Source organism: Lemur catta, chromosome 11 (assembly GCF_020740605.2).
Source record: "Lemur catta isolate mLemCat1 chromosome 11, mLemCat1.pri, whole genome shotgun sequence".
Lineage (NCBI taxonomy): Eukaryota > Metazoa > Chordata > Mammalia > Primates > Lemuridae > Lemur > Lemur catta.
Window position 1 is genome coordinate 41,108,206 of NC_059138.1, and position 13,876 is coordinate 41,122,081.

The 13,876-nt window shown below is 33.8% G+C and overlaps 1 protein-coding gene across 3 annotated transcripts in view; it reads left to right on the forward strand.

Moving 5' to 3' along the window:
- PHTF2 (putative homeodomain transcription factor 2) overlaps positions 1–13,876 on the forward strand; it is a 113,922-nt gene that overhangs the window by 83,305 nt on the left and 16,741 nt on the right. For 2 of the 3 annotated variants that reach the window (XM_045565570.1, XM_045565568.1), the window contains exons 8-10: positions 1,800–1,986; positions 4,132–4,287; positions 8,801–9,019. In XM_045565570.1, the coding sequence (XP_045421526.1) occupies positions 1,800–1,986; positions 4,132–4,287; positions 8,801–9,019 (562 nt within the window). Of the gene's footprint in view, positions 1–1,799; positions 1,987–4,131; positions 4,901–8,800; positions 9,020–13,876 lie in introns of those variants that run through there. The other variant, XM_045565571.1, reaches the window with a different exon arrangement.

Below are 13,876 nucleotides of genomic sequence, written 5' to 3' on the forward strand. Positions count from 1 at the left end.
GGATATTAAATAACTTCATTTTGCATAATGTTCAAAATGCAGATGTGGTAAAGGGAACAATTAATAACTGATGCTTCTATCACTTTCTTCCCCAGGCAGAGAAGTTCGCAAGTTTCCTGTATGCCTTTTGTTTTCTATTTTTGCCCATTCTCTTCTCTGCTGTAATTCATGTTCTCCCTTCTCCCTGCTGCTCTTAAATGATCTCTATTCTGTGGCTCTTTGTTCCCTTGATCTGTCCATGCTTCTGAGGATCATATAGAAAGAAAAAAAGGTCAGCAGATTGGGCTTCCCAGTCTTGCTACTCCATGGAGATGGGTTCTGAATGACTAAAAAGCATCAGTGCTCTGTAGAGTGTATGGGAAATATGGTCTATCTGTCTCCTTTAGGAAACTTGCAGAAGAAGGGCCTATTAGCATAGGACACAAACCTTCTGGGCTTTGAAGAGTGTGTTAAGAAATCCTAATAGGCAGTTCCCCAAAGAGTGGACAGTTGGAGGTAGTATGGAGATATAATCAACTTCATAGTCAGAAGGTCTGTACTGTAGTGCTAGCTTTGCTTCTAGCTGGCCATGTGACCTTAAATAAGGTCGCTTATACCTCTTTGTGCTTCTGATTCCTTGTTTCCAAAGTGAGCATTCAGAATAGGTGAGTTGTAAGTCCTGCCAAGTTCTAAAATAGAGATGCCAATAGAACTGTGTTAAGTGTAGTGTTAAAGAAAATGTAGGGTTTTGTATGTGTGTGTTCATTTAAAAAAAACTTGTTTTTTGACCTAATTGAAGGTAATATACTAATTTTATTTTTCCTTTCTTACAAAACTAATACCTCTGGGGAAAATTCAAGGGAATTTATTTAAATATAATTGCTTTAAAATGTTTTATGATAGACTTAATCTGCATTGAGCACATTTTAATTATGTGTGGGACTTACATTATATTTCTACTAACCATTTCTTTTGGATAACCATTATTTCACCCACTGTTGTCTCTGAAGAGGACTCCCCAAGCATTTGCCTATTAATAAAAAATATCTTGTTTATTATTTCCCATGTAGTATTTATATATTGAAAAAAAATTATTCCTGTAAATGAATATCCTCAATTCTCTAGCCCTTTGGGTATTTATAAGCTGCATGATTACTAGTGTTTTTTCCCAGAGATTATTTCAGTGGGTGAAAGAGGTTATTTCTTTATTTTCATTGTAGTCTTCACTTTTACTTCTTCTATTATTTAGAACCTTATTTAAAGTTTTCCATTTTTTCATATATTTTTATGTTAGAAAAGATGTTATTCTCCATTTTATATTAAAATGAATTATATATTAAAATGAGTTTATCAGATATTTATGTATACATACTAATGGTAAAGTATTTGGGTAGAGTGTTAAAACTAAGTTAAACTACTAATTGCAACTTAACCTGAAAATTACTAAGATCGTTTTCAAACTAAAACTTCAAAGTATATTATTAACCATAAAGAAATGGGCAAAATTTTGATCCTAGATTTTGCTCAAAGACCAGGTGACTTTGACTAAGAATTTTTTGATAAGTTAGGGCATGTCTCCTAGAATTGCTATTTGTAAGACCTTAAAACCTGTAAAATCAACTGAAGTAGGACATTAATTTACATGTTTATTTTATCTGTTAGATATTATATTTCTCAATTATTTATTTTGAAAATAGGGTGGCCATTAAAATTCTGAGAAATAACTATCAGATGTAATTATTAACAGATTATAATTTCTATCAATAACCCATTCAAAATAAGCTAAGTCCAAACATGCTTCTGCACATTTTTCTTTTTAGATCAAAGAAAGCAAAGAATTCAATTGACAAATCTACTGAAACTGACAATGGCTATGTATCCCTTGATGGGAAAAAGACTGTTAAAAACAGTGAAGATGGAATACAAAATCATGAAACTCAGTGTGAAACTATTAGACCAGAAGAGACAACCTGGAATACAGGAACACTGAGGAATGCTCCTAGCAAAGTAAGTGTGACATTTAAAATAATTTGCCTGTGTGATTTTATATTAGCTAATGTGAAGTTGTCAGGTCAGCAGTCTGTTCTTGGTTCTTGGTGTGCTCTTGGGGGAAGAATGACCAGACACACCAAAAGCAAGGCAAGCACCAGGGGAAGTTTATTGAGCGAAGTAAGATACATTCACCATAGATGGTGAATGGGCCCCCTGTTGTAACAGGAGGGCTCCGATTATGGTCTGGGATCCTGTTTTATATTGCCTAGGTTGGGCCCTCCTTATGGTTCAAATGTCACCGTGGAACCGCTTTGATAGGCAGTTGGGAGTTATATAACCTGAGTCTTATTGCGCATGTGGTTATCCTGTGATCCTCTCTGAAAGTCCGTGGTGGGGGGAACTGCAGTGCAGATTTAAGGTAATGACATGATAATTAGCCTTAGATTGTTCTGAGCCCCTTCCAGACCCTATTGTGCCTGTGGTACTTGGCCTATAGGCTGGGAATCCTCTGCATTCTTTTGCAGTTGGTGCTTTAAATTGTGACTGGCAGATTGGCAGGGCATTCCTTCTTCTCCCAGGTGTGGCAATTGTTTGGGGCACCTGCCTTTGTCTCTAGGAGAGTCAGAGGTCCCTCACTATCTACCTAACAAAGTGACTTAGATCTAATATTAATAGTTGACCTTAAACTAAGTATTGTCTCCAGAGTTTATTCTGCCAGCCTTTATAAATAACATGAATGAAGCTGAAAATCAGGTAAAGTATTGTGTGGTTAAACTTGATTGCCAGTATAGTTTGGTACTTATGAACTGATTGATGGTTCTAATCTTCCAAAATGTTTAAAGCACTTTATAGTTGTTGTTTGTTAAGCCTTACTTTTTCTTTCCCTACTTCCATATGTGTAAGAATTTGCATTAAGTGAAACATATAAATTATTCAGAAAGCTGAAGTAGAAAACCAATTTTCTATTCATATTCTTCATATGAAAATGTCTTGTTTTTTCTACATTCATTACCTATGCTCTCAGCACATCTGTTTTGTTTTTAATCTGAAAAAACTCTTATTAAGGAAATGTTTGTTAAAGGGAACAATTATTTGTTTACTTTTCCAAAATAATAGAGAGACTCTGAGTTCATTGTAACAAGACCTAGTGTAATGTCTTCTATTTCTTTGTTTCACTGATTTTTTTTGTTAAATAATTTATTCTTTAAAATCTGTTACAGTAAAAAAAAAAATGAGTTCAAATTAAGAGATGTTACCTCTGTTACAAATGTAAGCATGAATGTTTTGTGTTAAGGAAAATAAAGAAAAGAGGGTTGTCTAATTTTGAGTAAACTTTGTGTTACTACTTATTTTGGGTAAAGTATGTGTTACTACTTGAACAGACACATAATTTCAGTACCAGTAGCTACAGCACAGCATGGGCCTGCAGTGAAATATGGTCCCTTACTCTGATTTTTCAAGCATTTAGCTCTCTTATAATATGAACCTCACATCATTATAATCACTCAATAGGTAAGTTTTCAATCATACAACTTTCAAACACATTTTTAGGTTTGTATTACATAGTAAAGTTATGTGAGGAACGTGAGATATCAATAAAACATATGCTCTGGAGTCTTTTAGTTTCAGACTTTCTAAAATCTAGATGTCTCTTACAAATTGATGTGTACAGAATGTTGTCTATCTGGTATGTGCACACATGCAACTATCATTCACTCCCTCTTGCCCATAAGCCATTATTGAATCAGCAGGGTGGGTCTTATAATTGATGGCTTTTTCAGTTTAGAAAGAAATAGTATAATTAGTTCCTTTCATGTCTCTCAGTTTCTTTTAAATGGTCTCTGTTCTGCTTTTCTTCTGTTTTATATGTTTTTATTTTTGTTAGCTGTTTCAAATGTCTATGAACAAAAATGTTACAGAGCAATGTTTGACAAATGGCTATCGAAATACTTTTAAAAGTAAATGTACTTTAAAAATATCATCACTGATTTAAGACATTGTTTTTAGAAAGTTGGGTAGTACTAATCCCTTTGAGGTATTTGAAGGTATTTTGAAGATATATGTATGCATGTGTATATAATTTAAAATCTTGCAGTTTAAAAGCTAAAAGTTCAGTTAGAAATTACCTATTTTAATCCTCTGTGTGTACTCCCAACTTAGGATACCCAAAGGACGGTAACAAATATCTCTGATGAAGTCTCCAGTGAGGAAGGTCCTGAGACAGGATACTCACTACGCCGTCATGTGGACAGGACTTCTGAAAGTGTTCTTCGGAATAGAAAGGCACACCATTATAAGAAACATTATCCTAATGAGGTATACACTTTGGCCTTAAATATATACCTACATAGCTATTTTCTATGTTACTAATTTATAACTTTTCTCAGCAATTGAAAATTACTGTTGAAATAAATATTTCCCATTACTATCAATATCTGCTACTATTATATGATCTGAATTTATAGAGTAGCAGTTTTAGATTTATGTATTGCACACATAGTGACAATGAATCACATATTTGAACTCATTTTGTGCATTATTTTTGAAGACTCATACATTGTTTGCTTTTAAAGAAGACCATTGTGGTGAGATAATCTGCAGATTCTGTGTTCATGTTTTTCACAATTTGAAAGGCTTTATAATTCTTGATTATAGCAAAGTTATTATTCTAAGTATTTTCCTTCATATTACTCTCACTGGTTATTAAGTCTTCATACTCTAAAATTCAGTTCTTTTTTTCTTCGTTTCCATTTTTTCTTATTGATTTTTATTTTCTCTAAACCCTTTTCAAACTTTGTCATATCTCTTGAGCTTAAAATTATTTAAATAGAAAAAGAATTTCATTCATTTGAATTTTCAGTTTCTAGTCTAAGGATAGAATACTAAATTATCTGGCTTCAAGGCAAATCAATTTTACCTTATGTCACTTAGCATTACCCTCTACTCTTTTTGAAGTATATCAGTATTTTTTTTCCTTCATGATTTTAGGTTAAACTTATGAAAAATCCAGTATTACACTGTGCTAGAATATGAATGCCTTCAGAGTATTAAAATTAGCAGAATTACTTCTTTGCACACTCTTCTCTGTGGTTGTTTCTCTAGTTAATTTTTCTGGTGACTATGGTTGCATTTCTTTTCTCAGTGGCTGCCATTAGACGCTGATGCCTGTATGTCTATCTGTTCATTGCCTCTTAAACCACATCATTTGATGTACTGTGTCCTTCTCCTAAACCCGATAACTAAGCTTGTGAAATCATAGTCTTACTCTTCATACCATTAGAAGTCAGTTGATGCTGGAAGGGAGCTAGAGGGCTGTTTGAGCCCTCTCCTATAGAATGAATTATTTGGCTGTAGACATACTTTTCTCACCCCCCATGATTTTGTTCTTCTTGGTTGGCAACTGTATTTTGAATTATTTTGAAAGTCTTGAAGGATAGAACATTATTCTACTAATCTTAACTTTTAAATAAATATGTTGCTTAAAATCTTCTAGATTTCAAGCTAAGTAAGGCTGATAATTGGTAGGCATTGATTGTTTTAAATCTTTTTTAATATATAAAAGATTACATAAAAATAAAATCTGGTCATCAAACTCTTCATCTGTAAAATGAAGAACTTAGACTGAAAGATATTTAAAAAGCTGCATTCAGTTCTAAAAAATTTTGACTCTCTGAAGTCAAACTAGCTTTAAAAGGGGACATTTTTAAAAAAGCAAAATAAAGTCTCTTTTGAATAAATAAAATTGAGACAGAAGATTTGTAGTGCTGTTTTACATTTTTATTTATGATATAAATTGCTATACTCCTTTCAAATTACTGGTCATATTTTTTTCTTTAAGAATGAGGCACAAAAAAATTGTTTAGGCCCACCCAAACACAATGAACAAGCATCTCTAGCACCTACTTTATGCCATTTATCACATAAAAAAAAAAAATCCACAAAACAAAAAAACAGGCCTTCTTGAAGAAATAGCTGAAGCCTGATTTCTGACTGTTGCAAGAAATACACAGAATTACCTGGGAACCTCTTGATACGATAGAGAGCAAGAAAGCTATTAAAGACTACTAAGGTCTTTTTAGAAGGACTCAGGAGCCAAAGATAAAATAGTTTGAACTTTAATTTCTCTTTATAAAAGTATTCCAACTGATAAACAAAAAGAAATGAAAAAAATATCCTTTGGGGAAGAATTTTGTGCATGAGTGGGACTGGTGGGCTTCACTATAAGATATGACAGGTGAGGAACAGAGCCATTTGTTGTAAGCCTCCCAGATGGCAGGCAGTATCTATCAATAAACTTTTTAGGGGCTTCTAGTTTTTCAGGAAGAATCATCCAGTCTTCTGGTGGAATGAGGATGGGGGATAATAAAACAGGCTGCCATGGTGTTTGGCACCTTCTGGGTGTAAGGTGGGAAATCTTTTCATTTAATGTGTAGACTTTTGTTTAATCCCCTTGTTTTTGCCCTTTTTTTCTATCTATTAATAAATACTGTATCTGGTTGACTTCTTCCAGTCTCCTGTTGAAAGGACAGTGGTGGGATTACTTGGTTATCTGGGATGCGGGAGGTGTCCTAGGGAACTGATAGCTTCTTTTAAGCGTTTATCCTATTTCCTGCTCTGTCCTGTCCTTGTTCAACTCTATAAGTGTTTTCCAATTTTTACTCCCAGTTGTAGATTAGCTTTTCATCTAATAAAGGTAACATTTGGTAGGTAGGAAGCATAATGAAGAAACTGTGGGCTTGGAGTAAGATCATTTAAATGACCTGGGGAAAAATATTTAACTTTTCAAGAGTCTTTTGTGCATCCATACAATGGGGAGATAAGACCATCCTCTTCAGATTGTTAGGGTTAAATAAGCTTATACATAAATAGCTTAGCACAAAGCATTTATTTTATAAATGCATATTCCCTTCAAATAAATACTGTGTGTCCTCTAAATTTGATATGTTCAGTTTTGGCTATCTGTGTAAAGATTTGAAATGAGCAGAGCAAACCAAAATGTGGTTAATTTGAACAATTTTCTTCAATTGTAAAATTTCCTATTTTTAGACTTTATTCAACAGTTTGTAGTAAAATTCAGAGTAGCTGTTCATCACAGATATTGCAGGTAAAATTCTATTTGAAATATAAGCAATTATGGGCAATAATTTTTAGATTTTCCATTTGTAAAATGGCCCACTTACTAATCATTATCTGACAAAACACACAAAGAATTATAGATATTTCCTTATCCCTGAAATAAGTCATTAGTTTCAGTTAAACAGTAACAGGCCTTTAATCCTGCTAACTTATTTCTGAATCTGATTAACAAGTCTGCATCATAAGTTGGTGCTAGATAATAAGCTAGCTTTATCAAAAATGTCAAATTTGCGATTACTGAAAACTTAGTATTTTCTGTGCCTTGCTATCTAATGACAATTGTTATAATGAAAACTTCTTATACTTTAAGTACTCTGGTTGACATTACTGAGTCTGAAATATTTTTGGAGTGCTGTTTCTAAAACAAAGCAGAGTGATTTTTGCCCTGCTTTTCCTTTATTTTCTCTTTTTATTTCTTTATTCATTTTCCTGTTCATCTCTTTTAAAAAAAATTTTTACTTCTCCCTAAACAAACAGCCTTTCTCTCAGAATCACTCTGTCAATACACTAAATATGGATTCATGGTGCCCCAGTCTAATATCAACAGATTAATTATCAATAATGTATAATGTACCTCTTATTCAGGATATTTTGTTACCTGTGGTAAGGATGGCAAAAAAAAAAAAAATCCGTCTTTCATGTACTTACATTTGAAAGTTACGATCTATTTGCAAATACGAAATACATGGACATTTAATTGAGGCAGACAGTATATTAGATTCTGGAAAGCAATGCAAAGTTTATTGTCAAGTGAAGATAAATGATAATAACTGACTTCAGGGACAAAGTGATCCTTCTAGGTAGGTGGCCTTAAACTAACATTTGTTGAGTCCCTGCTTTGTGCCAGGTTTGGATTAAAAGCTACCATGCTCATTTAATTTTCAACGTCTCTTTAAAGGAGAGCAGGATTAATGATAAGAGATAGGAACATGATCAAAGGCTAGAGTGGCAAAGAACAAGCCATGTTTAGGGGCTAGGGATTAGCCCAATATCACTGGAAGAATAGGTTGTAGTATGAAGTAGAAGACAAAGTCAAAAAGTAGCGCATACGAAGACAAGCATGTTGCAGTGAAGGAATTTGAACTTTTTGAAGGAGAGCTGAGGGAAACCAGGAAAAGACTTTGGTTAAAGAAGTGAAAGAACAGCTACACTTTAGAAAAGTTACTCGGGAAAGAAGGAGAAGGCCTTTTAGGCAGGGGTCAATTAGGAGGTGCTTATGACAATGAAGGTATGAATGATACAGTCTGAACTCTGGCTATAGCATGGGAGAGACAAAGGGGTAATATAAAATATTTTAAAGGTGCAATTGACAGATCTTAGTTACAGAGAATAGCTAAAAAGAAATCCAAAGATTTGAACATACTTGGCTCTAAAGATGGCTATTAACCATTCTTTACTCAGTAAAAATTATTTTAAATTAATTTAAATCAAAATTTAAGAGAAAATAGGCACAACCATTGTATGCAAAGTATCATCTGAGCTGAAATATGAAATCAAATACATTTTGGTACGAGGGCCTTTTGTTAGTGCTTAAAAATGAATATATTTTTAATGTTTTGCTATCTCTTTCACTGTCTTTTGACAGTGTATTTGTTGTTTTTGCAAAAAGTAGCAATATATGGTTCTGATAGAATCCTTTGAGTTGGAAAGGGTACATAAATTGTATTAATGTCAAAGAATATCTTGATTTCAGGATGCCCCTAAATCGGGTACTAGTTGCAGCTCTCGCTGTTCAAGTTCCAGACAGGATTCTGAGAGTACAAGGCCAGAATCTGAAACAGAAGATGTATTATGGGAAGACTTGTTACATTGTGCAGAATGCCGTTCATCTTGTACCAGTGAGACAGATGTGGAAAATCCTCAGATTAATCCATGTGTGAAAAAAGAATATAGAGACGACCCTTTTCATCAGGTTGGTTTACAGTTTTGGGTTATGTGGACCTCTCAGTCAAGCTCCTTTGAATATATGTTCAAATTTTACAGAGGTGAAGAAAAAACTTACACTTGACTAAATAATAGTCCTAAAATTTTTTTTTCTTTTTATGTGAGCTGTGGTCTGGCTTCATCAGAACATAGATCTCAGTATTTATATTGTGGTTGTGTATGTTCCTGAAAAGTTGCTGGTAAATGGAGTTTTGTAAGTCAAACTGTGTTTCAGGTGTATTAGTCCTTTTTTTACTTAACATACTTCACGGTCAGATTTATATACACCTTGGTCTAAATTCCACCAATGATATTATATTCACTGATCTACATCTCATAAATATCAAGTTTGTATCTCCAAGCACCTATAGTAATGCTATCCAGTAGAAATATAATGAGAGTCACATATATATAATTTTCAATTTTCTGGTAGCCTCATTAAAAACTTTCAAAAAGGGGAAATTAATTTTAATGTTTTATTTAACCCATAATATTATCACTTCAGCATATAACTAATATGAAAAATATTAATGAAATATTTTACATTTTTTATACTAAGTCTTCAAAATCCAGCGTGAACCCTTATAGCACATCTCCTTTTGGACTAGCCACATTTCAAATGCGGAATAGCCACATCTGAGTAGGGTACTACTCAGATTGGCCACCACACTTTTATAGAATATCTTTATTTGAATGTCCCACCAGTACCTAAAATTTAATCAATCTTCCCTTATAAATCGGTTTTTCTTATTACACTCAAAATCTTGGATAGTGGCGTCTCCTCCACTCACCAGTCCGGAAACTTGGTGGTCATTTAAAATCCTCACTCTTCCACATCTTCTCTCTCTTATCCAGCTCCTCATCAAATCCTGTCATTAAAACCAAGTAAATGCTTAGAAAACTGGAGGAAGAAAAGAGAATTCCCGTAATCTTATAAAAGGTAGCCATCAAAGAACCTCCTGCTGTAACAGAATACCATAGACTGAGTGGCTTAAACAACAAACATTTGTTGCTCACAGTTCGAGAGCCTGGAAGTTTGCCAGGTTGCCAGTGTGGTTGGGTTCTTGGTGAAGGCCCTCTTCCTGGTTTACATCAGCCATCTTCCCTTGTGTCCGCACATTGCAGAAAGAGGGACCTCTGGTGTCTTCCTCTTCCCAAGGCCCCACCTTAAATACCATCACACTGGGGATTTAGGCTTCAACATACTATTTGGGTAGAGGGGACACAAGTGTAGCACTTCTCAAAACCTATCATTTAATGATGAAATTTTGGAAGGGTTTCTGTTAATGGCATGTACAAGACACAGTCAGTGCCCATTATCACTGCTTTTTCTATCAAAATCCTATCAGCATGTTTGTTTGTCTGACTGTTTTTGGTTGGATTTAAACTGATTGAAAGTCCATATTAAAAAGCAAAATATCAAGAATAGCAAAAATAATTTTGAATAACAGCAGGGGACTGTCCCTTTTGAACATAAAAACTTTAAATTTAATACTTTAAGATAATGTGGTATCGGTGTATACCAAATAGACCAATGGAACAGGATAGAAAACCCAAAAATAGGCACATGCTTATAATTTATAATGCATTACAAATCAGTGGGAAAAGGATGGGCTCTCTGGTTGTGTGTCACATGATTATTCATACATGAAAATTTATTCCAGATAAATAAATGTGAAAAAGTAAAACTTAAAAATATTTAGAAGAAAATATAAGAGAAAAATTTTTGTTACTTCATGTTAAAGACTTTTTTAAAACAAGATATGAAAAGCATAAGCAACCAACATGGGGAGATTGATAAATTTGAAATAAATTTAAATATCTTAAAATTTAAAACTTAGGGCTACAAATTAAACCACAAACATTGTTAAAAGACAAGCCACAGGCTGGGAAAAGATATTTCCAACACATTAACTATCACAATTGTATTGCTTAGAGCACATAAAGAACTCCTACAGATGAATAAGTAAAGTGACTCTACAAAAATGAACAGAATGTGAACAGCAACTCACCAGAATGGCTAATAAAAAATATAAGTAATGATGGTCAGACTTGGTATAGTAGTCAGGGAAATATAAATTAGAATAAGGAAATAACATTTCATACTGATAAGACTGTCAAAATATAAAACCTGGTAAATTTCAATGTTGGCAAGAATATAAAGAAAGAACTCTTATTAAATGCTGATATTAGTATAAATATGCACAACTACTTTGGAGAGAGCAATTTATCATTATGTATTAAAATTGAAGTTCTGTATACTCTAAAACCCTTTATCCCATCTCAAGGAAACTTTAGAAGATGGTCACAAGGAGACATAAAAAAGTATTCATTACATTGTACATGATACTGAAAATTTAAAAGGTAATAGCCAATAATAATGGAATTAATAAATCATGCCATGTGATAAAACAATATAGAGCAGTGAAATTGAATGAACTGAGCTGTATAAATCAACATAAGTCTTGTGAATATAATTGTAAGTGAAAAAAGCAAGTTGCTGAACAATACATACGTCATGCTATTTATATAAAGTTTTGAAACATGCAAAACTGTATTGTATATTGTTTATGGCTAAAAGCATATTCAGTAGGAATGTAAAGACATGCGAAGGAATTATAAACACCAAATCTAGGATAATATATCTGGGGAATAAAGGAAGGGAATGGAGCAGGGAAGTGTACAAAGTAGGTTTCAAGTTTACCTGTAATATTTCACTTACTAAATATCTGGTGCAAATAAGGGATAAAGTTAAAATATGATAAAGCCAACTGTCAGTATCATTCTGTATCAGACCAATATGTTTCAATTAAAAATATATATCCATTGGTTTTAGCTTCAGCCACAGGAAAAGCATCAGGGGAAAAGAAGTTTTGCTACAGGGAGTTGAGGAGTGAGAATGGGGAATGAGGTTCAAAAACCGTGGCAGTGAAAGTTTGGAGGAAATGAAGTAGTAGTTAGGGAAAAAGAGTTGAAAGAGTGTTTTGGTCCCCACTCCCCAATATGTGAGATATTTGGGCACATTTATATACATAGGAGACAATCAGTAGGGAAGAATTGAAGAGGTACAGGAGAAAAAGTTGTTGATTGGTAGAATGAGGTTTCTTACGATTTTGGAGGGGAAGCATAATTAGGGAGCTTAGCATACAGCAAAAAGAGCAATACATCTTCTGCTGAGATAGGAGGAGGGGGAGGATGAGTACACGAAGCAGCAAGACAATAAGAGAGTTATTATCATATGAGCTCTATTCTGTAAAGTATAAGAGTCCAGGGGGTCTGTTGACAATAAGAAGGGAGATGATACGATAGGGGTCTTGTGCATGGTAGTAAAGACTTGAAGTTATCATTTGTTAGGGAGTGGAGATAGAGGACTGAGAGTATGTGTATGCATTAAAGCCAGTGAACACATTGAAAGAATCACATTGCCACATTGTTGAGAGTCCAGCTAGAATCTGAAACCATGAATTTGTACTTGGCTATTTCGCACAGTTAGGAGACATTTTCTGGAATGTAGTTGTAATAATCATGACAATAGCTAACATATCATAATCATTTGCTATATGCCAGGCACTGTGCAAAGTAATCTAGATGCATTATCTCATGTAATCTCTATAACCTATGGCAATGTAATTTATTTTCTTTTTATAGATGAGAAAATGGAGGCTCTAAGATGAGTAATGTGCCCAGAGTTACAGAGTAGGTTCTCAATTAATAGTTGCTATTCAAGGAACATGAGAGAACAATTGAAATGATGGATGTGGTGGGAGTCTAGACATGTTAGATTGAGAAGGAAGAGACAGTAAATTGAAGGATAAGTGGTGTGTTCAAGGGAGCAAGTGTTTTAAAATGAGAAACCTCATAAGATGGGAAGTTGTGGTGTAAGATTCATTTTCCAAGTAGAGCAATTATGTATAGAAGCAAAGTCTGGGGTGTGGCCATGGGAGTAGCTGAAGGTCCCCTGGAATTGAAGAAATGAAAAAACAATGAACAATCCATGAGAGAATAAGGTAATAAATGAGTCATCTGCATATTTATCTAAGTCACTGAGACTAATAACTGCAATTGAGGTTGAGGTTGAAATGCCTATGAGCTATTTTCCCAGAGATAGCAATAAACAGCATAGAAGCAGGGACCATGTGTTTTTTGCTCATTGTTGTATCACACGGAGCCTGGTACATAGTAGGCATCAAAAGATACTAGTTGAGTGCCTGAAACAAAATTTAAGTTTTTTCCAAACATGCCAATTAGGCCTTTCTTAAATGATTTTAAAAATTGTTTTATGATGTCTATATAGAACAAATTGCCCCTAATTCTGTTACACCACTGTGCTCCTTTTTTGGTGAGATAAACATTTTATATGTTCTACTCTGCATATCTAATTATGGTATCCTAGGCTTCTATTGGTTTTGCTTTTGAATTAAAGACATGATTTAATACACATTTTTTTATTCTCAGACTTTCTAAAACATGAGCTGATGTTTTTAGTTTTACTAATAGATGAGTGATGGGAAGTAGCTCCCTTTACTGAAAAGTTACCAGGTTTTTTCTTGTTTGACCAAAGTCTGTTAGGTTTGGAGGACCCTTCTCTGCCCACCATAAAGATGATAAAAATCCCTCCTCATGAAGAAACACTGAGTATTTGAATTAGTGTGTTCTAATCAGAATATTTCCAAATTCGTAGTTCTGTTTTGTTTTATTTTCTTTGAAAATAGTAACTGAAACATTTTTACGGGAGAAAAATTTTCTCCTCTAGTCATGGCTGAATATGTGATAAGATATAAAGCCATTTTCAAGTGAAATGCATTTTTTAGTAGGTAAAGCTTTAAATGACTACATTCCTACAGTT